The sequence below is a fragment of the Loxodonta africana genome, chromosome 16 (genome assembly GCF_030014295.1).
Source record: "Loxodonta africana isolate mLoxAfr1 chromosome 16, mLoxAfr1.hap2, whole genome shotgun sequence".
Classification (NCBI taxonomy): Eukaryota; Metazoa; Chordata; class Mammalia; order Proboscidea; family Elephantidae; genus Loxodonta; species Loxodonta africana.
In genome coordinates this window covers 53,921,717-53,947,297 of record NC_087357.1, presented here as the reverse complement: position 1 = coordinate 53,947,297, position 25,581 = coordinate 53,921,717, and the positions used below count along the sequence as shown (strand labels likewise).

The following is a 25,581-nucleotide window of genomic DNA, read 5'->3' as shown; positions in this document are numbered from 1 at the left end:
GAGACTAGCGTTGCCTGGTTGCTCTCTGTTCCCCACTGTGAGCCTCTGGTTTCTTTCTGCTGCTAATAAACCTTTGCTTGTGTGGAACCTCTGAGCCTTTCCTGGTCATTCTTGGTCAGTAGAAGGGAAGAACCTAGGAAGGGCTTAGTCCCGAGCTGGGAAGCCTTGGCCTGCAACAATTCCATGTGTACTGAAAAAGCAGTTATGTTCTGTTTGACTGCTAATGTACTATCTTCACAGCCATTTCACATGTGCTACACAATAAAAGCTTCAAAATAAGTAAGGAGATTTTCTATTTCCAAGATTGTATGCTTTCTTTTTTTGATTTTACATTTGCTCAATGACTCTGAGTAGATGTTTCCATCTTAATAAGGAACATACAGTGTCCATTCAATTATATGCTTAAGGAAATTTATTTCCTTGCTGGTTGTGATATTATTTTCTGTAACAGTGGTAAAAAGGTTGAGCAACACAAAATTTCTATGTATAATTCATGGCCATTAGAGTTTGAGGAGCTACAAACTAGCACTCTTTACATTTACAAACATACACAATTTATACATTATAACATCTTTACTACAAATGTGACTTCTTAACCTTTGGATATTTTTTACCCTTTTGGTTATGTTTAAATGAATGTAAATGTAAACTTTTGTACATGAAGTACAGGACATGCTTGCTTAACGTAACTAAAAGATTGTTTGAAGCAGTACTACCCCAATCAGACTTCTTGTGGTAGAAATGTTCTATAATCTGCATTCTGCAGTATGGTAGTCACTAGCCATATGTGAATATTGATTATCGACATGTGGCTAATGTAACTGAGAAAATTTTTCATTTTATTTAACTTTAATTAAAATTTAAATATCAACATGTGGCTAGAGGCTACCACCAGTCAGACAGCACAAAAAAAGAGGAAATAGAATCATGCTTTTTTATTGACCTGGAGTAATTTTCATTACAATCCCAGGTCAGTTATCTCTAAGTCAGTGGCAAGTGTACAGTTAAACAGACTTGGCAAATTTACATAACATGATGTCTGAAGTCCTAGCATTCAAGATCAGTTTGTAGAATGCCACTGTGATTTGCTATTTGTTGTTTGATACCTTGATGGTTTGGTCTTCAGTTCATCCTACAATATTTAAATTTAGATATGAACTGTGAGATCATTTAACATATTCAAAAAGAGTTTACACAAAAAAAAATATTCTTGGCGGAAACTGAGATAAATGGATCAAAGGGGTCTAAATCCTCAAACATAAAGATGATCCTCGCTACCTCAATGAAATGTGCCTTTTAGAAAGTTTATTCTCTACACTGTATCATGTATATAGAAGCCCTGATGGCACAGTGGTTAAGTGCTTACCTGCTATCTGAAGGGTCAGTGACCCACCAGTCACTCCATGGGTGGAAGATGTGGCATTCTGCTTCTGTAAAGATTTACAGCCTAGGAAACCCTACGGGCAGTTCTACTCTGTCCTGTTGGGTTGCTACGACTCAGAATCGACTCGAAAGCAATGGGTGTATCATATATATAGAATAAATAGAAAGTGCTAAAAAAATAGATACAACAAGCAGGAAAAACTCTTAATAATCAAGGAAGAAGATTCTATATGGAAAGCCCAGATAGATAGATAAAGAGCTGCCATGGAGTGGACTCTGACACATGATGGCCTATATACTTCAAAACAAAATGTTGCCTCTCATGACTCGTCCTCACAATTGCTGGCATGTCCTAGTGCATCACTGCAGCTCTTGTGCCAACCCATCTCACCAAGGGTCTCCCTTGCCCTTGCTGGCCCCCTGCTTCACCAAACATAATGTTCTCCATCGAGACAGACAATATTCTATTTTGATTCATAAGGTTTTTATTGGCAAAGTTTTGGAAATAGATCACCAGGTCTTTCTTCCAAGTCTGTCTTATTCTGGGAGCTTTGCTGAAGCCTGCCCACTATGGGTGACCCTTGTGGTATTTGAAATACCAGTGGCATAGCTTCCAGCATCACACCAGTATTCAAGTTATCACAGTATAACAAACTGACAGGCCATGGAAAGCACAGGAAAAACAAAGAGAAAGCATTTATCAATAGATTAGAAATACGTATGTGATACAAATTACAATCGAGAGTATTCAAACTTTGATTAGCATTGAGAATTAGTGTAACTGTATTCTAGTATATTCAGCCAAAATTCTCCTAAGGACTTTCTATAGTATATAAATCTGTTTCTTTGCTGCTCTAAAAAGGTTTTTTTTTACAGTCTACATTATATTTGATCTATATAATGTGAATTTAATGCTCTAATTATTTTATAAAATACCTGTCACAAAGAATCTAATAATAATCACATTGCTAAATCAAATCAATAATTTCCATCCCATTTTACTTGACTTTACATTATGATTTGGCATGATGACCTGTCTCTTTCTTGGAAAGCTTTTTGTCTCTTGTATACATTGTACCGCACTTGATTGATTTTTCTCTTCCCACAGTAGACACTTCCTAGAAAGCTAACCTTTCCCCACAAATCCATAATATGTCAGTTACTCAAGTACTGGTTCCAGCACTTTTTTCTTTTCACTCTCTATACTACCAACTTAGGAAATGGCATCCAATCCCATGGCTTTAATTGCCTGTATGACTATCAAATGTATATCTCCAGTTCTGACCTTCTTCCAAGCTATAAACCTACTTGCCCAAGTGTCTTTTTAAAAGATCCACTTGGACAGAAAAAAAACTCCTCAAAGTAGTAGGTCAACAGAAACATGTTAATGATCTTTCCAGGTCAATCCCCAAACAGAATGCTCTTTCAGAAATCACTATTTGAAAAGATTGCAATGCAATTCATCCACCTGCAGTCAGAAATCTAATTATATTTGATACATAGTTTAGCAACTCCAACTAAAAAAAAAATAAATAACTAGATCCAATCACATTATAAAAGTTATTGATTGTTCTATGTAAAGGCATCCAGTCGTTTCTATCTCCACTGTCACTTCACCTGTCAGAATAATAGAATCCAAAAATGTAAAAATAGAAAAAAAAAAAATACTGAAAATGACCTTTCACTAGGAATGCTAGAATAGCTATCATTTCCCAGTCTTTTTTAATTTCCACCCAGAATCCGGGTTTAACTCTTTCATTACTGAAATCTGACTTGCCATAAATAACTTAAGAAACCTCTAATGGTTTTCCATTATCTTAGGAAACAAAACAAAACACAGTATCTTTAAAATAGCTTAAGAAGGCCTTGCATAAACTGTTCCTCACATAACATGCATATAACAAATTATTATTCACTGTTTAATATTAGTCATGTGATAAAAAAAAGCATCCAAATATATGTCCAACTCTAGCCCTCAATAAGCTTGCTGATTAGAAAAATGACAGTGATCAAAAAATTCTACTATCAAATGTAAAAATACAACTGTGACAAGTATTAAAAAATCATAGAGCTTTGGGAGCCTGTGATAAAGAGGTTTGATATAGATGCAATGTAGAAGTGAAGGAGGATTTGAGCATGGTTGAGAAATTTGAGCAGCTATCTGAAGAAATACTGACTTATTCAGATTGAAAACAAACAATAACAGAAGACTGCTCCAGTAGGGTGTACTGTTACGCTCAAAGGCATGTAGGAGACTAGTTCCACTACAGACAGAAAACATACTTTACATGATTTCTACTCATATATATTTATTAAGGTTTGTTTTATTACCCACAATATGGATTTTCCTGTGGACTATTCACTGTACATGTGAAAAGAATGAATATTCTGCTGTTGTTGGGTGTACTGTTCTCTCAATTATTGTCAGAGGATTACTGAAATCTGACTATAGACTTATCTATTCCTCCTTGCAATTCAATCAGTTTTTGATTTGTGTATTTTAAAGGTCTCTTATTAGGCACATAAATATTTATCATAGTTATGTCTATTTGATGAATGACCCATTTATCATTTTTTCATTATGAAATCACCTCCTTTATTTCTGGTAGTAGTCTTTCCTCTTAAGTACATTTAGATATAGAAAGAGACTGACTCCAGCATTCTTTGATTAGTGTTAGCATGGTATATCTTTCCTTTCTTTTATTTTTATCTATTTGTGTCTTCATATTTAGTGTATTTCTTGATTGCCAAATATAGTTGAGTCTTGCTTTTGTATCTAATCTGGTGATTTCTGCCTTTTAATTCTGTATTTATGCCATTTAAATATAATGTGATTATTTATATGATTAGTTCTATCATTTTGTTCTTAGTTTTCTATTCCTGTCATCTTTTCATTGTTCCCCTTTTCTCTACTCTTAAATTAATTGAAAAGTATTTATGATTACTTTTCATCTCCTTTATTGGTTAATTAGCTATAACTTTTTATTTTGTTATTTTAGTAGTTGCTCATAGATAATAGTTTTTATTGCTTCTCAACACACTGCCACACATTTAGCGACTTAAAAGAACACGCATTTATTAATTCAGTTTCCACAGGTCAAGATTTCAGTTTCCAAAGGTCAAGGTTTTAGATTCTGCTCAGGATCTAACAAAGTTGCATTCAAGGTACTGGTCAGGCTGTGTTATTTCTAGAGGCTCAGTTAGAAAAACAATCTGCTTTTGAACTTAGATTGTTAGCAAAATTCATCCCTTGTGGCTGTAGACTGAGGTCCCCAACTTTTTACTGGCTGTCAGTTAAAGTTTACCCTCAGGTCCTAGTGGCCACCCACAGTTACTTGCTATATTCACAGAGTTGTGCAATCATCACTATAATCTAATTTTAGAACATTTTCATCATCCCCCCAAAAGAAGTCCTATACCCACTCCCCAGGCTTTCCCCACCCCACCCCAAGGTAACCACTAATCTCCTCCCTGTCTCCACAGATTTGCCTAATCTGGACATTTTACATAAATAGACTCATACAATAATTGGTCTTTTGTGACTGATTTTTTTCACTTAGCATGTTTTCAAGGTTCATTCATGCTATAGCACGTATTAGTACCCCATTCCCTCTACTGCCAAATATTATCCCATTGAATGGATATACCACATTTTTCCATTCTCCAGTTGATGAGTATTTGTGTTGTTTCCACTTTTTCACTATTATGAAACACACTGCTATAAACATTTGTGTACAAATTTTTGTGTGAACATATTTCTCCATTTCTCTTGGATATATGCCTAGGAGTGGAATTTTGAGTCATATGGTAACCCTAGGCTCAACATTTTGAGATACTGCTGAACTTTTTCAAAACAGATGTACTGTTTTATCTTCCCACCAGCAAAGAATGAGTTCTACTTTCTTCACATCCTGACTACCAGTTGTGATGGTAGTCTATTTGATTACAGCTCTGCTTAACTTTTTGATCATATGGAATATAGTTATAACTGTTTTAATGTCCTTACCTGTTGATTGCGACATCCATTTCAGTCCTGGCCAGTGATTAGTTTTTCTCCCCATTATGGGTTTGATTTTCCTTCTTCTCTGCAAACCTGGTAATTTTTAATTTAATGCCAGACATTGTAATTTGTACTTTATTGGCTCCTAGAAACTTTTGCACTCCTACAAATATTATTGAACTATGGTCTGTCATATAGTTAAGTGACTTATAAACATTTTGATGTATTTGGGTCTTGATCAATTGGTAGCTGCCAGTGGAGCAGTGATCAGTCTAGGGCTAATTATTCCCTATTCCTTAGACAAGACCTATCTATGCGCAGGGATTATGAAGTCGTCCCTCCTGACTGATGGCAACAGTCACTATTCTTGCCCCAGTGCGATCTCCACGCTTTAAACCTTTGCAGTGATTCTTGCCTTAGCTAGCACCTGGTAGTTTCCTCAGACACACGCTGATCAGTACTCCGCTGAATACTGAAGGAAGGAAGCCCTCTGCAGATCTCCGAGTTCTCTCTGAACAGTTATCTCCTTTCCCGTATACTCTTTAGGGACCATTAGCTCCTTTAGGGTCCCTAGAATTTTAGGTCCATCTTGTCCACTCAGGTAGTCCGCTGAGCTGTTTGGGTTCTCTCTCCCTGCACTTCATCCTGGAAAATCTCTCAAGGCAGTAAACTAGAAAATCACTGAGCTCACATCATTTATTCTCTGCGTCTCCAAGTTCACTGTTCTTCGTTACGTGATACCCAGTGTCTTGGGAGACAGCCCTACTCTTCTCCTATCGCAGTAGATTTTGTTAGATGAAGTGAATTCTAGGTACTTCCCCTAAAACCCCAAATCAACGTAACACTTCAGCCGCCTACGCGTTCCGTGAGTAGAACGCTGGTAAGGACAGCCTAGCTTCCGCTCCACCTCCTGCCGCCGGCACCGCCCACGGGCGACTGCGCAGGCGCAGAATCTGCGCTGGAAGGCAGGGCCCGGCTACAATTGCGCCTGCGCCAAGCTGACAGGCGGACTAACGCGTGAACCTGAGTCTGCCAATCAGAGAGCACAATGGTCCTTGCTACCCGCCTATTTACCTGGGAGCCAATCTCCTGTCCCGGCGCGGAGTCCGCTGAGAATTCAAAGCGGCCAGAGAAATTGGCCGGGGGAAGGTGAACGGGAGCCAGACGCTGAGGAAGATGGAGGCGCCTGCGACTGAAGCGGAGGCAGCGGCCCTAAAGTGAGTGTCTGGAGCCAGGGATAGCCGGGGATGAACGGGAAGGACCGTACATGCTCCCACGTACTATGAAGGCTTCTTCCTTCCCCGCAGGACTGTAGGGTCTCGACACCGCGGGAAAGGGGTCCTGACCCTTGTCCCCCATCTTAGGTTCCTGAAGTGACTCTTGCCCTTCTCCAGGAATTCGACGAAGAAACTGTTGGTCACTCCCCACATGTACACTCTCCCCAGGGGTGTGTCCTAGAAGGGAGCAGTTTAATCCCTGTCGACCCTCCACATCCCTTAGCAGGTCACTCCATCCAGGCGGGAGAATTTCCACCCCAGGAGACATCCCGGAAGGGCCATTTAGTTTTTGTCTCATCCACTCTCCCAACACACGAACGTGCGCACACACACTCACACACTCCCTGGGTTGTTTCATCCCCACTCCTACCCCCAGTGGGCTGCCCAATCCCCTAAGGAGAAAGAACCTGGACAGCCTAGACTCAGGCATCTAGCTCCCTGTTCTGAGCCCCTGCCCACGTATCCGGAGATCCTGCCCCAAGACTAGTGCTCTCTGCCAGAAAGTCTCCCTAGGCCTGTCAGAGCATTGCCCTTGTTTGTCCCTTGCCCTCTATATCTCCCTGACTGCCTTAAGATCTAGATTCAAAGGGTACCTCCTACCTGAGACACTGCCTGTTTAAAACTGCATTCACACACTCTTTGTTCTCCTTGTTGTTGGGGGCCATGGAGTCGATTCCCACTCCACCCCATTGTTACAGAACAGTCCCATAGGGTTTTCTTGGCTGTAATCTCTGTGGAAGCAGATTGCCAGGTCTTTCTCCTGGAGCTGTTTAACCCTTTGCTTCATCAGGGCTCCTTGTCCTACAATTTTTCTCCCCTCATGGCACATCCATACACACATCCCCCTTGGTCTTAAAGGTGGACCCTTCAGGCCCTTGTGTACCCCTTGGCCTAAAAGAGAGAGACTGTCAACACTGATACACACATTCACATATTTGCATGTACATACACCTTCAGAATTAGCACTCTAGGAGACTGCAGTTACCCCCGTTTTCTTGCCATTCCAGGGTCTTGGCTGAGCTGAACGCCATCCTGGAACCTGTAGGCTTGCAGGAGGAGGCAGAGCTGCCCTCAGAGATCCTGGCTGAGTTTGTGATGGTATGTACAAACTGGGAAGCCAGGGACTGGCCCTGGGTCCTCCTGTGGAGACACTGGGCAGCATTTATGGTGAGCAGTCAGGAAGGCAGCTTTGTTGGATTATAGTGCAAGGAGGAGAGGACGCTCCCTGTCTCTACCCTCCCTCTGAACAGGACTCACGGAAGAAGGATAAGCTGCTGTGTAACCAGCTACAGGTATTGGACTTCCTGCAGGGCTTCCTAGTGCACGAGGACACTGCCCAGGGTCTGGACCCCTTGGCTTCTGAAGACATGAGCCGTGAGTAGGCACAGGGTTGGGGTAGAGTCTGGCCTGAGTGGGGAAGGAAGAGGGGTATCAGGCCAACTGTTTGCTGGTGGCCCCAGTATTGCACGGAGACAGGATGGCCAGCCTCACCCATGCCCTCATTTCTGGTGTCTGATTTCAGGGCAAAAGGCGATTGAAGCCAAGGAGCACTGGAAAGAGCTGAAGGCTACCTATCAAGAGCATGTGGAGGCTATCACAAGTGCCCTGACGCAGGCCCTGCCTCAGATGGAGGAGGCCCAAAGGAAGCGGGCACAGCTCCAGGAGGCCCTTGGGCAGCTCCAGACCAAGGTCAACCCAGGGCCCTTGCATGGGGGGAGGGGAGGGGAGGTAGAGAAGCAGAGAAAAAGGATGAGCAAGCTGAGTTGGACCCACTTCTTACCTTCCAAAATTTAACGAGAAAAACACACTACCTTTCTCCCTAACCACTTGCCATATTTACCCACAGAAGCAAGTGGCCATGGAGAAACTCAGAGAAGCCCAGAAGCAGTGGCAGCTGCAACAGGTGGGTCCATCTCCCTGTGAGAGCATCCCTTCCACCAACATGCCATTTTGTGGACTGTGTCCTCTGCCTATTAAACCTATGTCTCATTTTCTTGTGTGAGGTGGTACGGTGTATTCACAACATGGGCTTGAATCCTAGGTGTCACCACTTACCACTACATGACCTTTGGCAGGTCATATAACTTTCTGTGCATCTGTTTCTTCATCTATGAAATGGGGGCAGTAATAACACCTGGTTGTTAGGAGAATTAAGTAAGTTATCATTACAGAAAGTGCTTAAGATGGTACCTGGAGCATAGCAAGCTAAATAAGTATCATCATCATCTTTGTGTCCCTTCCATCCAAAGCACGTTACCCTGGGAGAGCTCATCCTGACGCTTTCTTTTCTCTAGGCCCTTGCTCTTGCCGAAAGCTAGCAAGGTCCCTCTTTTCCTCTGTGGGTGTGATTCCTTAGCCAGTTCTAGGATGAAGGATTTGTGGGGGGTGGTGGCTCTAAGATTTTGACTTCTGATGAGCCTTGTCTGCATCCTTGCCCATGGCAGGAGAAGCGTCTGCAGCATCTGGCAGAAGTAAGGGATCGTCAGAGAGGAACTCAGCAGGAGGTCGAGCAGCTGCGTCAGGAACTCAGAAGCCTGAAGTATCAGGCAGAGCAGGAGCAGGACAAGCTGCAGAGGTGAGGCCAGGAGTACAGGCTGTAGGCTAGGGTGGTCCAGCTGAGGTTCCACTTTCTAATATCCTCTGTCTCTTCCCAGACACCAGGCCTTCCTCCAGCTGTTATACACCCTGCAGAATAAAATGCAGTTGCCTGAGGCAGAGGTAGAGCTGCAGCCATTGCAGAAGCTGCCCTTCCACCTGGATCTCCCTGAAGATAAGCCCCAACAACCATCTAGGCCCCAGGAGCAGAAAACCGGGGACAACATGTGAGGAAAAAGGGTTATGATGTCCCAGGTGAATGAGGGACAAGACAATGGGCAGGTAGGGGACAAACTGGAAGCTAGGCCTCACCTTCTTCCTATACCGTGCCTCCCCAAGGCCAGTGGCACACAACCTGCTCACATATGAGCTTGCCACAGCTCCTTGGGAGCCAGCAGCATGAGAAAGGATCACAGAGCAGGTCAGACCCCAACTCAGACCCCAGACTCCTGGTATGGAAGGAAGGAAGGCCTTTGGTCTGTCTCTCTGGATTTGAGTTCTGCTGCTTATAGGGGAGAGGTGGGGAGGGATGAGCTTATGTTACACAGTTGAAGTTTAGCTCATCTCCATGCCCACTTGCTCTGAGCTAACCCCTTTCTTCTTCCTCAACTCTTCCCTTGGCCCCACTCATTGCAGAATGGACTCTGATCTCTTCAACACAACTGATTTCTGAGCATGACACAGGTGGAGTCTTACTGTATATCCTGTAGATTAAAAACCCTGGATGTCTCTCAGGTGCATGTTTCTCTGTTCACTTCTAATACTGTACCCTGCCATAAAAAGAAAGGCTATCTTCTGCTACTGTTTATTTCCAATAGTGATAAACTTGTATTTTTTGCAGCACTGGTGATCAATGACGGTCTTGAATGTCCCTGAAAATAGATCTCTTCTTCCCTGTGCTATCGTTACATATTCATATAAAATTGGGATTGTATATTTTACCAAGGTGGTATTGGTTGTTTTCGTGAACTTGTTCTTCTAAACAGGAATAGAACAAGTGTCTACAAAGATGTATAGAATTATTAGTCATAAATAACACCTGAGAAGTTTCTGCTAACTTTGAAAATGGACTTACTAGCTAGCTTCACACAATGTTAACTTTCTCCTTTTTGTGAGCCTCTCTGTGATTAATACACCCCATTCCTGTTTTTATGCAACTTGTTGTATTAAAACCTTTATGTCTCGTCTTAGAGCCAAATACCATAAATTTTGAAATGAATGTATGAAATTAAATAAACTGATTTCATTATTATTCCCAGCCTTATCTTTGACCCTTTGGTACTTCGAAGTTTGGACTCTGACGAACTTAGTGCTCAGATTTGGAATTTATTAATTGATGTGCCCTATTGACATTTTTTTTTTTTTTTGACATACTTCACTCTTAAAACCTTAAATAGCCTAGGTATTTTTTTTTTTTTTTAATTAGTTCTGAGTACTGGGTCTCAGGAGTCAGCATCTTTTGTGTTTGTTTTGAGGACTTGTTAAGCTGTTTATATTTTGTGGTGTAAATTCTCCTCTTTATGTTACTGGTTTGGATTTATAACCATTGACACAGTTACCAAAAAACAAAAACTGTTATAGAGCTCTGCAGTATAGATAGATTAGATTTCACATGCTGCATTAACATGCATTTCTAAACTTTAAATTAACAGGTGGACTTTAACAAGCATGCTTATATAAGGCACACAGAATGTGTTTCATCCTACATTTCACAGTGATAAAACCCAGGTGAAGGAGTCAGGGATTATTTAAAACGAATGAATTACTATGCACCGGAAGCTGTGTTTTGAGGTGAAAAAAGGAAGGAGAATCCAGGGACTGCTTTGAGGAGATGGCAGGACCATTAAAATATGAAATTACCACATATAAAAACTATGAAAGAAATAAGCTATAGAGTTTGTACCTAATCTATTGTACCCATATTTGTTCTGTTTATTGTACTATAAAAAATCATAGAAAGGAAAAACACATGGAAGAATAGGTGAGTTTCTTTAAAATACAATCTTTTAAATTTCTCAAGTTATGAAATTATATTACAGCAACTTGGGGGTCTAATCTTAGCCAATCACAAATACCAGGAATGCCAATTATATTAATCTAGCTTTAAAAGAAAAAGTAGATATATTAAATTTTCAGCCTTCTCACGCAGCTAATCTGTGAACAATAATTTATGCTTTACCTATATATTTGGGGGTAATATTTCCCTTCAGAGGCAATGACAAGTCCACAGTCTCCATATATGTAAGTCCTAGATCACCCTGACCAGATATCCTACAAATAAAAGAGTGATTTAGAATGACGTATTTACTGGTTTGGAGCTATTCCTGGTTGTTTCATTCAGTTACTCTCTAAAAACAATAAACCCACTAGGGGAATATGTGCTGGTTTGTGTTTTGAAAACTTGATGATGACTACAGTGCTTAGCTCTATTCCAGTGTGTCATTTTCAACCACGTGGAAGAAATAAAAGAGGAAAGAAATAATAAATTGAGTAGAGAAATTCAATCATAAATATACGTGTATGTGTGTGTGTATATATATATACATACACACGCACACACATATATATATAAAACCCAAACGAAACCTGTTTTCACTGAGTTGATTTCAACTCATAGCAACCGTATAGGACAGAGTAGAACTGCCCCATAGGATTTCCAAGGAGCGGCTGGTGGATTCGAACTGCCAACCTTTTGGCTAGTAGCTGACCACTGTGCCACCAAGGCTTCATATATGTATATACACACACACGTGTATATATGTATATATATGTACTGGGTGGGTTATATATATATAATATGGAGCTCCATAATATACAGGTATGTGTGTATATACATGTACGCACACATGCATATGTGTGTACGTACACACAGAAAATTGACAGAGGTGGTGGGGATGGGATAGAGGAGATGAGAATGACTATATAAAGGTGGTGATTGTTAGCTGCCGTGGGATCGCTCTAACTCGTGGCAACTCAGTGCACAATGGAATAAAATGTTCCCCCATCCTGTGCTATCCCCGTGATTGGTTGTAGATCGACCCATTGTGACCTACAGGGTTTTTATTGAGTGATTTTTGGAAGTGCATTACCATACTTTTCTTCCTAGTTTCTTAGTCTGGAAGTACCTCTGAAACCTGATCAGCATCATAGGAACATGCAAGCTTCCACTGACAGGTGATGGCTGCAAATACGGTGCATTAGCCGGTAATTGAACCCTGGTCTCACACATGGCAGGTGAGAATTCTACCAATGAACCACCACTATCCTTTCTTTTTTCAGATACAGACCCTGTCATTAACCATCTTCTCTCTTAATTGCTTCGTAAGAAATACACATAATTTTGTATCTACAAGTGAACATATATCAGTGTCTTCATACTTTAAAACCATTGGATCATATGTCATCAAACATTATTAATGGCTTTTCTTGGAGCTGCTGGTATTTTAATAATTCATAGAGTGTCATCTCAACAATATGAGCATAGTTCCATGTTATCCAATCCTTTAGTAGGGGATTTAAAGAAGATTATTCTGGTCCCAACAATTACGAATTCATTCTTTCATATTGATAGACCATGAATTAAAGACATTGCTGTGTGCTATCGAGTTGATTCCAACTCGTAGTGACCCTACAGGACAGAGTAGAACTGTCCCATAGGGTTTCCTAGGCTATAATCCTTACGGGGTAGATTACTAGGTCTTTTCTACGTAGGAGCTGCTGGTGGGTTCAAACCGCTGACCTTCGGTTAGCAGCCGAGTGCTTAGCCATTGCACCACCAGGGCTCCTTGTTAAAGACATTACTGGTGATCTCCTACAGAGTTTGTTAAACTATCTCTTTCTATTTAATGCTAACTTTATGTCAAATTTTGGGAAAAAGATGGAAAGAAAAAAAATTCCTATACCCTTAACACCAATTACATCTTTTTGTAGTAACATTAAAAGGAAAACCAAAAACAGTTTCCATGGGTTTGATTCCAACTCAAGGCAACCTATGTGTGTCAGAGTAGAACTGTGCTCCAGAGGGCTTTCAATGGCTGATTTTTGAAGGTAGATCTCCCTGTCTTTCTTTCAAGGGTCCTCTGGGTAGACTTGAACCGCCAACCTTTTGCTTAGCAGCCTAGCTCATTAACTGTTTATTCTACCCAGGGATTGCCAGAACATATTAGGTATGTCATTTTTCACCATTGAGTATCCTGTATGAATGTCAGGTGCTAAATTCTGGGGGTCAAAAGAGATTTATTTTCGGGTCCTACCATTGAGGAATTTATTAATAAACAAGGGTCACACAAGGAATAGTACTATGATAGAAACAGCCTGGTTTGAAAGGGTCAGAGGTTTCCCAAAGAGCTGCAGATTTCATCAGACATTTACTGAACGCAAACTATATGCTGAACCTAACTTCTGAGAAAAAAAAAGATGATAAAGACAATATTCCTGCCCTCTTTAAGTTTAAATTTGGAAACATGTAGGAAAAATCTGTTCAAAACTAAATGTAACAGAAAATAGTCTTTGTTATTGTAATTGTTAATGTTTTGATAGCACCAAGGATACTCACATATACTAGGCAAAAGGAAGCTCAGGTGGCGTGAGAAAAGGCCGAGTTCAGGAATGCAAGTGGCCAAGCACAGCTTGGAGCATATGGTGAAAGGGAGGAAATAGAAGTAATGATTTCAGGGGGACTTTCTACCTTTACCCTGATTGCTATAGAGTCAAAGCCTTTACCCAAGAGCCATGGAAACCTATTAAAAAGCTTTTTTTTTTTCTACTTTGGTAAAAAAAAAAAAAAAAAACCTCCAGGTACATTTTTATCTTTAAAACAGAGCTATCTGCAAAATCATAACAGTGGTGAGTACATTTAGGCATTCTGGCAGAGTACACACTTAGAAAGCAGTACAAATGCTCCCATCCTCCTGAGGTAAACGCATCTCCCTGAGTAATCGTTGCTTATTACTAAGACTTGCTATAATGATAGTAACTGAAGAGCTGACATGCATTTAAGTAATTAGATATCATATTAAAGCAACATGAGAGTGACACCGGAATGGATCTTCTATTTTGGAATGTTACTACTTAAAAACAAATCAGTAATTACGTAATTATGGGTTGACACGGTGGCTGCAACCATGGACTCAAACATAGCAACAATTGTGAGGATGGTGCAGGTACGGGCAGTGTTTTATTCTGCTGCAGGCAGGGTTGCTATGAGCAGGAACTGACTAGACGGCACCTGGCAGCAACAATTATAAAAGGCTGAATATTATACCCACCAAAATAGTCTCTGCAGTAGTACAATGACACTAGTATTTGTAGATGGTGACACTTGCCAATCACAACAAGTACACACCCATTGGCAACTAACTGGAACTACCTATCTCCCAGCTTAGTGCTGCTGCTTGGTGTATTAGTCACTAAGGGCTCATAAGTGGACTTTCTGAGAACACTGGAAAGCATTTTCAGCAATACATAATTGTGCACTGTGTCTAACATTTTACTTCTCACAGTTTTAGGGACTGTTGAAAATAGGACAGAAAAAATCCATAATGTAAAATGTTTATATTAATAAACAATAGTGACCTATTTCACATTAATTAATAAAACAAGTGTGGTTTTTAAGCACCATCTGACTACTGTGATAACTTTAATTTTAACAATATTAAATTTGTTAATTTAATATTAAGTATTAAACAGATCAGCACACTGCCAGCCTACAGACCGTAGATGGCCAGGGCACACCAAACCCAAAGAAAGAAATTTTAAAATAATATAAAATTTCAAAAGAGTTTCGTACGTAAGATATTCAAGATTTCTGCAGAAAGGACTGATACAAAGCACTTTGAGATGGCACTTGGAGAGAGAGCAGCTTCGGACTTGGAATAGGGTAATGAGATGAGTTTCATATGACTAAATCAGTGGCAAAAAACGTAGTCTTCTGTCTTTTTAAAAAGGAGGCAGGAAAGCGAATAAGTGGTCACTCAAACACAGGAGCCCATGATCCATTCTGTGAGTAGTTGGGTAGAGAATGGATGGGACAGTGATTTGGCCTCAGAGGTCTCATCATATTAATTTGTTTGGTCATTTCTAATGAAAAAAATAAAAGCTTGCTCCGACATACCTTACAGCTGAAAACCTGAACAGCACTTTTTAAGGTCTTTTTTGCTAACTCCCCCTGCAATCACCTTTCTGGTTTCGCTGGTGCTTTGTACAGAGCAATGAGGGTTCCCATAGTGGAGTCTTTCCCTTGGCTATGTTCGGCTCTTGGTAAGGCAAGCCCATACTTCTTTCTCTTCTCTATAGAGAGGGTAATATGCAGTAAGTTGAAAAGTTACCTTTCAAAGGTAAGAAAGGGATTAGATTGCTGCTTTTGAGCTGTGGAGTTATTTGGAATGTTTTACAGCAAAAAAGGTAATTACGAACTGTGTACATCACAATATGGTTTCAAAGACACTTGCACTGTGCTCGTGTTCCCTTAACTGTTGTTCCCAAAGGTGTGCAGCCCTTAGCCCAATCAGAATCTCTGGTGAGAGGCAGGGGCAGCTTGGAAGAAAAAAAAAAAAAAAAAATGTGATTGCTGGGAGGATGGACAGAGAAGAGAAAGCATCTTGCAGTTAAAGATCAACCCTCAGTTTAAAGGTCAGCTTCTAGCTGGATGGCCTCAGGCAGAGAAGGGGTCACAGGAAGGAGCAGCAACAGGGCAGGACTGAGAAGCTTTTCATCTCTTTCAGGTCAAGCAGAGTTTGGTCCAGCGTCCTTTGTGCATTTTGGTGCATTTCAGTTTATCTTGCAAATTATAAATTGTCTTTTCCAGCTTGGTTACCAATCTCTCAGCAAACTCAACATGGGTCTCTGCCTCCTTGAGTTTATCAGTAAGAATCTTTATCTCTTCCTCACATTTGCCTTTTCAAGAGTACTTTCTTCAGCAGCACTCAGACACTTCAGGTTCTGGTCTGTCAGTCTGACCTGCTCGTCCATCCCTCAGCCACTGGACTCTGCCAGTTCAGCTCGCTCCTCTGTGCATTCCAAGTCCCCTTCAGTAATCACTAATGTACTAGCCACCTCTTCGTACTTCCAATCTGCCTTTTCTACAGTGTGTTTGGCTTCTTTGAGTTAGATTTCCTGGAGCTCCATCATTCATCTTTTAAGGCCTGGTTTTCAATAGCTTTCATGCTTCTCTCGCTCTGATCGGCAGCTTTCTCTGTCTCCTCCAGCTTTTAACAGTGTTGCACAATATTCAGAGATTAATAAAATGTAAATATGAGAGAAGCTGTATTTTAGGTACCTATGTCCTATCTTTAAGGAACCTTGGTGGTGCAGTGGTTAAGTGCTCAGCTGCTAACTGAGAGGTGGGCAGTTGGAGCTGCTCATGGGTGAAAGATGTGGCAGCTGGCTTCTGCAAAGATTTACAGCCTTGGAAACCCTATAGAAACCCTATAGGGCAGTTCCACTCTGGAAACTATGGGGCAATTCTGCCCTGGAAACCCTATGAGTAGTTATACTCTGGAAACTCTATGGGGCAGTTCTACTCTGTCCTGTAGGGTCATTATGAGTCAGAATCGACTGGAGCGCAATGGGTTTGGTTTTTTGAGTTGGAATGGACTCGAAGGTTCCACAGCAATGTGTGTGTGTAGTTTATTTAATTTCATTTTTTTGGCCCTTTTTGGCAGTAGCAACAAGATGTTCTAGTTCTTTTGACACAAGAATATGAAAAATCTTATTTGATTAAAAAATATTTGGCTGGTATCATAAGAGATCTATTTCACTCCATCTCTCCCCCCATTCCAGGATTTTTCAGAAACTAATTCACTAATTCAAGTCTGTTGATATGGTGGCGATGATCTGAAAGAGTAGAAGTAGTTAGTGGAGAAAAAAAAAGGTAATTTTACAACAAGAAGGAAGGGATAATAAATTCTAAAAATCATTATATATTGTACATCTGTAAAAAAAAAAATGTACATCTGTAGCATAAGAGAAAAAGGAAAACCATGGGGTTACATGTGCATCGAGGAATATATATATGTATACACACACACCCATACATGTATAATTAAGTGATTTGGTCTTTGTGCTACAGTATTACAGTTACATATATTCTAAACAATGAAATGAGGCATCCTTCCCTCTTTATTATTTTACTTTATATTTTAAAGAGACATTTTAGTCATGAAGACACCTGGAAGCTACGGGAAGCTCATTTCACTTTGTTGCAGTACTGATTGCTATCAACAGTTTGCCACTTTCTACCTGAATATTCTGTTTTGTTTTTAAAGAAGTTAGTGACAACCTGGTTCATTTCTAAATGTCGTATTAGGAGCAGCATTCATATTTAGTGCTATTTTAGACTTCAAGAGATGTTTTCTTCTAGGCTGTTTGTCTTAGTTTGACAATATTAAAGTTTTGTGAAGAGGATAATGAGCTTGTTTTATTCTCAGTTGAAGTCTCTTGAAGCCTGTCTAACATTTCCTACATGGTTGTTGTTGTTATTGTTGTTGTTCGGTGTCCTTGAGTCAGTTCTGACTGATAGCAACACTATGTACAACAGAATGAAACATTGCCCAGACCTATGTGATCCTCACAATTGTTTTTATGCTTGAGCCCATTGTTGCAGCCACTGTCTCAATCCATCTCATTGATGGTCTTTCTCTTTTTTGCTGACCTTCTGCTTTACCAAACATGATGTCCTTCTTCAGGGACTGATCTCTCCTGATAACATGTCCAAAGTATGTGAGACAGTCTCACCATCCTTGCTTCTAAGGAGCACTCTGGCTGTACTTCTTCCAAGGCAGATTTGTTCATTCTTCTGGCCATCCATGGTTACTTATCTATAATTATATTTTATGTATATAAATATATTTATAGTGATATATATACATATATATGTTTTATACACACACACACACATAGACTATATGAAGAACATGGCTTCAGGGTTGGTGGAAGACTCATTAAAAACCCGCAAAATACAGATGACACAGCCTTTCTTGCTGAAAGGAAAGAAGACATGAAGCACTGATGAAAACCAAAGACTACAGCCTTCAGTATGGACTCCACCTCAACATAAAGAAAACAAAAATCCTCACAAATGGAGCAATAAGCAACATCAGGATAAACGGAGAAAATATTGAAGTTGACAAAGATTTCATTTTATTTGGATATACAATCAACACCCATTAAAGCAGCAGTCAAGAAATCAAATGACATATTGCATTGGGCAAATCTGCTGCAAAAGACCTCTTTAAAGTGTTGAAAATCAATGATGTCACTTTGAGGACTAAGGTACACCTGATCCAAGCTGTGATACTTTCAGTTGCCCCATATGCATGCAAAAGGTGGACTATGAACGAGGAAGACAGAAGAAGAATTGATGCCTTTGAATTATGGTGTTGGCAAAGAATATTGAATATACCATGGGTTGCCAGAATAGCAAGCATGTCTTGGAAGAAATACAGCCAGAGTGCTCCTTGGAAGCAAGGAAAACGAGACTTCATCTCATGTGCTTTGGACATGTTATCAGAAGGGACCAGCCCCTGGAGAGGAACATCATGCTTGGTAAGGTAAAGGGTCAGTGAAAAAGAGGAAGACCCTCAAGGAGATGGATTGACACAGTGGCTGCAACAATGGGCTCAAACATAGCAATGATTGTGAGGGTGGTGCAGGACCAGGCAGTATTTCATTCTGTTGTACGTAGAGTCTTTATGAGTTGGAACTGACTCAATGGCACCTAACAACAGCAATATATATCGATGGCACTGGGGTTTTTATATAGAGAGAGAGAGAGAGTGAAATCTGTGAGAGATAGAACTTGATGGGACTGCCTTGTTTTTCCTCTATGCTAGATTCTTTTATATCTCAAAAAAGATTGATTCAAGACACAACCTAATCCTGTAGATTGTATCCTGCCTCATTACCATAACTGCCTCTAATCCTGCCTCAATATCATCATTAAAAAAAAAAAAAAATGATTCCAACTCATAGCGACTCCACTGGGTAGGATTTATAGTATAATAACATCAGATCATAAAATGGAGGACAATCACATGATACTGGAATCATGGTCTAACCAAGTTGACACATATTTTGCAGGGGCATAATTCAATCCATAACATTCTACCCTTTGTCCTTCGAAAATTCATGTCCTTGCCAAATGTAAAGGACATTTGCTCCATCATATTGTCCCAAAAGTCTTAACGCCAAGTCCAAATTTCATCCTGGGGCAAAATTCCCCTTCATCTTTGAAATCTAGAATACAACTTATCTTCTTCCAAAGTACAATGGTGGAATAGACACAAAGTAGATATTTCCATTACAAATGGAAGAAATTCAAGGAAAAGAAGGGATAGCAGACACCAAAGTGAGTCCAAAACCCAGCAGAACATATTACATTAGCTCTCAAGGCTTGAAAATAATCCTCTGTTCTTTGAGACCTGCCTCCAGACTCTGGTTGTTGGCCACCACTCTCTGAATTCTGAATGGAGGCCCCTTGGCCCAGGGCTTCAGCTGCACCTTCCAGGCCCACTGGGATGGCCTCTCTGCTCCCTCGGATTTAGGCTGCCCCATTCTCCTGGTCCGTCTGAGTGACAACCCTATCCCCTCGGCCCTGGAGGGCCCTGTTCTTCTGCATCTTGGGCATGGCAGCCCCCCGCCCCCCCCCCCAGCTTTGGGCAGCAGATTCAGCCTCATCTTCCTGGCACTGGTGAACGGCAGCCCTACATGCTGGAAATGAGTTAGTGAAGGTCTGACTCTTGAAAACCAAATGGCCCCACCCTTTGAGACCCAGCAGGCCATGGTTCCAGCCTTTAAGACCCCAGAGGTCATGGTTGTACCCATTTGAGACCGAGGCAGCTCTGCTTCCTGTGTTCCTTGTCTCTTAAGCTTCTCCTTCCTGATTCCTTGGCCTCTTGGCTCCTTGGATCCTCAGGCCTCTTGGCCTGGCCCAGCCTCTGCCCTGTTTGGGTAAGTGTTAAGAAGCTCTTTAGCTCTACCAATAAGTGTCTAGAGGCACCCCACTCTACCAGTAAAGATGACCAGAAGGCACTCAGCTTTCTTGCTTCATGGGTTGGCAAGTCTAGCTCTGCTGATAAGTGCCCAGAGGTGCCCCACTTTGCCAGGAAACCTCTTGCCCTAAGGTGCTTAACCCTCTCACTCCATGGGTTGACACCTGCACTGTCTTGCGCTGGTCTCCTCAATTTGCTACTGTTTCTCTGCTGCTGCTTGTCACTGTCTGTGCCATCTGTGGTGTTACAGCTATCCTCACTTTATTCTGAGCCCTCACCAGAATTGTCTTTGATGTCTATAATTCCACCAACAGTCTGTTCAAGGCAATCTAGGCTTTTACTATTGGGCACTTTAAAACTCTTTCAGCCTCTACCTATTCACAATTTCAAAACTGCTTCCACACTTTAGATAACTGTTAGAGCAGCACCTCACTCCCAATAGCAAATTCTGTCTTCGTTGTCTAGTGCTGCTATAAAGAAAATACCACAAGTGGATGGCTTTAACAAACAAAAATTTCTTCTCAGAGTTCAGAATGCTCGAAGGCTGAATTCAGGGCCCCAGCTCCGGGGAAGGCTTTGTCTCTTTGTCAGCTCTGGGGGAGGGTCCTTATCAATCTTCCCCCAGTTTAGGAGCTTCTCAGCACATGGACTCCAGGTCCAAGGAACATGCTCCATTCCTGGCTTCTCTTGCTTTGTGGTACTGAGGTCCCTCCCTCTGCTTGCTTCTCTTTTTCATATCTCAAAAGAGATTGGCTACCGATACAACCTAATCCTGAAGATTGTGTCCTGCCTTATTAACATAACTTCCCCTAATCCTGCCTCTAACATCCAAACCCGTTGCCGTCGAGTCTATTCTGACTCATAGCGACCCTATAGGACAGAGTAGAACTGCCCCATAAAAATAGAGGGTGGAATTTACAACACATAGGACAATAATATCAGATAACAAAATAGAGGACAACTATATTTTTTATGTAACACTGGGAATCCTGACCTAGCCAAGTTGACACATATTTTGGGGGGGCACAATTCAATCCATAACAAACAATTACAAATTAAATTTCTTTCAGGTACCACTCGCTTGTCACAGAAGTGGCAGGAAATCTGGATAAAGAATTTCTGACCTTACAAAAAACAATCCAAAGTTTTCCATAAAGTTTCATCTGATTTGCAAATTCTCTAAATCCTTGAGCCATTTTATAACATATAATGTCCTTGGATTGGTCAAGTTTCTCATTCATTTTACTGAAAGATACTACTCTTCTTGTGTTCCTTTTTAATTTTATTGTGCTTTTTTTTCTTTTTTTTTTTAGGTGAAAGTTTACAGTGCAAATTAGTTTCTCATTCAAAAATTTATACACAGCTTATTTTATATTTTATTGCAATCCCCCCAATGTGTTAGCACTCTCCCCCTTTCCCTTTACATCTCAGTCCCTCAAGGTGTTTGGATGTGTCTAGGAAGCTTCTATGACTTTGACTTGGTCAAGTTGTGTTGACTTTCCCTATATTGTGTGTTGTCTTCCTGGTCACCAAAGTTAACGCTTGTCTACTATCTAGTTAGTGATTTCCCCTCCCAACCCCTCCCCTCCCTTGTAACCATCAGATTGTTTTTTGTTTGCTTGTTTTTCTAGGTGTAAACTTTTTCTTGGGTTTTTATAATAGTGGTCTGATACAATATTTGTCCTTTTTTGATTGACTTATTTCACTCAGTATAATCTCCAGATTCATCCAAGACTTGTGGTGCTTTGTGGATTCATCATTGATCTTTGTTGTTGCATAGTATTCCATCGTGTGTATGTATATGTACCATAATTTGTCCATTAATTTGCTGATGGGCGTCTTTTTGCTATTTTTGCTATTGTGAACAATAATGCAATGGACATGGGTGTGCATATGTCTATTTGTATGATGGCTGTTAGTTCTCTAGGATATATTCTTAAGAGTGGGATTGCTGGATCATATGGTATTTCTTTTTCTAGCTTTTTTAAGGCGTGCCATATCATTTTCCAAATTGGTTGTGCCATTTTACATTCCTACCAGCACTGCATAAGAGCTCCAATCTCCTTGCAGCCTCTCCAGCATTTGGTATTTTTTGTTTTTTTGATTAGTGCCAGTAATTTCAGGGTGAGATGGTATCTCATTGTAGTTTTAATTTGCTTTTCTCTAACGGGTAATAATGGTGTCTTCTTGTGTTCTTGAATTAGAAGCCACAGTCCTGTATTTATCACACTATGTCAAGTACTGGTTGCTTACTTCTTTAATGATGATTTTTGCTGAACAGGCCATATCTGGGAAGGGTAAATGAAAACTAAACTTGCTAAGTCTCCTTACTTATTGAATCTGTGTCTTCCAAAGTATATTTGGCATGGGTATTGTTCTTTGAAGGCAACCAGAGACTCTTTGAACATTGCATTCCTTCATGAAATGTTCCATCAAAAATCCATTTGAAATTTATGGGGTAAAAGAATGAAGGCCTGAGAGAAGCAAGCTAACCACTTGTGACATGATTATAACACAATGCAAGTATCCTTTCATCACAAACATCTTTGAACATCTATACCAATGAGTTTTAGAATTAGAACATAAATGAAACATTGCTACAATATTTTGGTGTGCCAAATTCTGATTGACTTTGATCCATACAGCTACAAATCATTCTATAAAAGAGTTACCATTGATGGCATTCTCAGCTCTTGTTCACATAACTGACATCTGTAGTCAGTCTTGACTCCCTTTCTTAATGACCCTAAATGTCTTTCCTTAGACCACTGCACTCACACAGTATCCTATTTAGTCCCTTCTAATTGATAGACATTTGGCATACAAGATTAAATATTTTTGCTCTATCTACTAAAATATGTTAAAATCAACATTAAATATGCTACATAACTATGTAGACCTATGGAAGAGAACAGAGATACCCAAAATAAACTCATGCATATATTGAGATGATTTATGACAAAGGAGGTACCCCAGAAGAATGGGAAGAGCGATGTTTTTTGTTAAGTGATTCTGGGATAACTAGGTAAAATTGGAAAAAGACTAAACCTGAACCTCTCCCCGACACCATACACAAAAACTTTCTCCTTGTTTCTTTTCTTCATATTGATTTTGTCATCAACTTTATATATTCAATAAAAATAGAAGATATTTGGCAGTTTACAATTTTAAAGCAGATATTAATAGTAATTTAATAGGTATTGAACCTCTCTATGCTTTCAGGTGTTGGTTAATTAAGTATTTATCATTGTAGACTGAATAACTGAGGATCAGGTGTTAAATGCTTTGCCTGAAGGGAAAAAATAAACAAAAAAGACACCAGAAATATCTATGATATTCAAATTGAGGGTTGCTATGCTCAATGTTTCTTCGCATGTGTCATAGTAGCAAAAAAAAAAACCCAAAATTAATACATATAAATATATATACACACACACACAGTGAAACCTGTGAGAGCCAGAACTCTATAGGACTGCCTTGTTTTTCTGCATCTTGATTTCGTTTTTCACCTTTGGCAGGGTTTGGCTTCCACTTTTCTATTGCCTTCTATTAGTGGAAAATATTTGCGTTTTCCTTCTTTGAGAGGTTTCCGCCTTACACACGTTCTGGCTTTCCCAGGTTTTACTATGTGTGTTTGTATATATATATATATATATATATATATATTTATATGTTGTATACGTTATATATGTATACTATATATATATATTCCTCTCTCTAAGGTCACTATAGTAATCCAAATATGTTTATGTTTTCTGGCAAGACAGTACCACTCTCTGTCACTCTCTCTAGTTCTTAAAAATTGGTGTGCAAGAGAATCACATGGAGATTTTTTTTTTTTTAATGTAGATTGCAGACCCTCCTCTGGGAAGTTCTGATTCACATTTTTAGGTTTAGATTTTACAAGTTTAACAAACACCTCCAGTGATTGTGTTGCAGAGGATTTGTGTACCATTTTGTTATAAACAGTGTACTAGTCCATCATTTCCCATTAAGACTTTAACATACATTGTTTATCAGCTCACTAGATAGTCCTTAACACTATAGGATGCCTGACACATACATTTTAGAAAGGGTTTTATATCCAGGAAGGAGTTAAGGGTTCTGGTATACTGGGAAGAGTTGAATGTGATATAATGGTAAACCAAAACAAAACCAAACCCATTGCCGTTGAATTGATTTGGTTTCAAAGGCTGTAATCCTTAAAGAAGCAGACCGCCACATGTTTCTTTCATGGAGCAGCTGGTAGGTTTGAACTGCCAACCTTTTTGCTCTTAGTCCAATGCTTAACCACTGCACCATGAAGGTTCATGATAGGGGACCTCTATTGTCTGACAGAATCTGAAGTTAAAGAATAGGGGCTGCCTGAGGCAGCAAGGTGATGCTGAAATGAGAGTAGTAAGAGTGAGCAAGCAAATTTCTGCTTCAGAATTCTGGCAAAGTATTATTTTTTACTTAAATTTACATACACGTGTATGTGCATGCACACACACGCGCACACACACACACAATGGTTGAAAAGCAGACAGAACTAGGTAAGGTAAATATGTAAACTTGTTTTGTTCTCACAGGAAATAAACTCAGGAAGTATAAAGCACTATCTATAGTGAGAGAAATTGTCCAAATTATTGGATATTCACCAAAAATGCTTCTTTTTCCCACTGACCCACCAAAACGCTACATTTCTAACCCTCCCTTGCAATTAGGTATACCCACGTGACTGGATTCTAGCCAAGAGAATATGAGTAAAAATGATGTATACCACTTCTAGCCCTACCTCATGAAACCCTCCCACACATCATCCTCCATTCTCTTTCCCCATCTTTTGACTGAATGGAGAAGATACTGAGGACAGTGAGGAAGATAGAGCCACAGAACGAAGGGAGACCGAGTCCTTGCCCACAGCCTGAACACAGGTATTAGACCACATTGTGCTTGAGGATAAAGTTCTATATTATGTGAAGTTACAGATATTTTGGAGTGGTTATATCAGGTAGCATAAACCTTCTGAACCCAATTCTGGGTTCACCAGGCAAATAATTCAGGAAAATCTCCTTTAACCTTTGGTGATAGTAAGTACACATTTGTTGGACTGAGAAAAGCCACTTCTCAAAGGATCTGCATCTCAAGTGAAAATGTTTTGTAGGTTTCAAATGGAATTAGGTCAAAGGCAGGGTTACCAGCCCTGTTAAATTTTCTATTTCCCATACCAGAGATGCAAAAATATGTCATCACACAGTGCTTCACTCACTACTCCTTCAATCTCTTTAATTCTGTGCTTAAATTCTAAGGCATATCTGGATCAAAGAAACAATTGCTGGGCTATTTATAGCTTAAA

At 40.1% G+C, this 25,581-nt stretch overlaps 1 protein-coding gene and 1 pseudogene across 1 annotated transcript; one reads left to right on the top strand and one right to left on the bottom strand.

Annotated features, from left to right (window-relative positions):
* Nucleotides 1–6,385: 6,385 nt before the first annotated feature.
* On the top strand, nt 6,386–10,507 carry ZWINT (ZW10 interacting kinetochore protein). Its single transcript, XM_003409027.4, has 7 exons — nt 6,386–6,600; nt 7,668–7,758; nt 7,911–8,034; nt 8,183–8,349; nt 8,507–8,563; nt 9,105–9,235; nt 9,315–10,507. The coding sequence occupies exons 1-7, from the start codon at nt 6,560–6,562 to the stop codon at nt 9,484–9,486; spliced, it is 783 nt and encodes a 260-aa protein (XP_003409075.2). The 5' UTR covers nt 6,386–6,559; the 3' UTR covers nt 9,487–10,507.
* Nucleotides 10,508–15,816: 5,309 nt separating this feature from the next.
* On the bottom strand, nt 15,817–16,457 carry LOC100662564 (tropomyosin alpha-3 chain-like; annotated as a pseudogene).
* Nucleotides 16,458–25,581: the final 9,124 nt, after the last annotated feature.

What these genes read in the sequence shown, in the direction of transcription:
- ZWINT (XM_003409027.4), top strand. Translation starts at nt 6,560, where the DNA reads ATGGAGGCGCCTGCGACTGAAGCGGAGGCAGCGGCCCTAAA. An exon ending in GCGGAGGCAGCGGCCCTAAA is followed by an intron (nt 6,601 to 7,667) that starts GTGAGTGTCTGG and finishes TTGCCATTCCAG; the next exon opens with GGTCTTGGCTGAGCTGAACG. An exon ending in AGCAGTGGCAGCTGCAACAG is followed by an intron (nt 8,564 to 9,104) that starts GTGGGTCCATCT and finishes TGCCCATGGCAG; the next exon opens with GAGAAGCGTCTGCAGCATCT.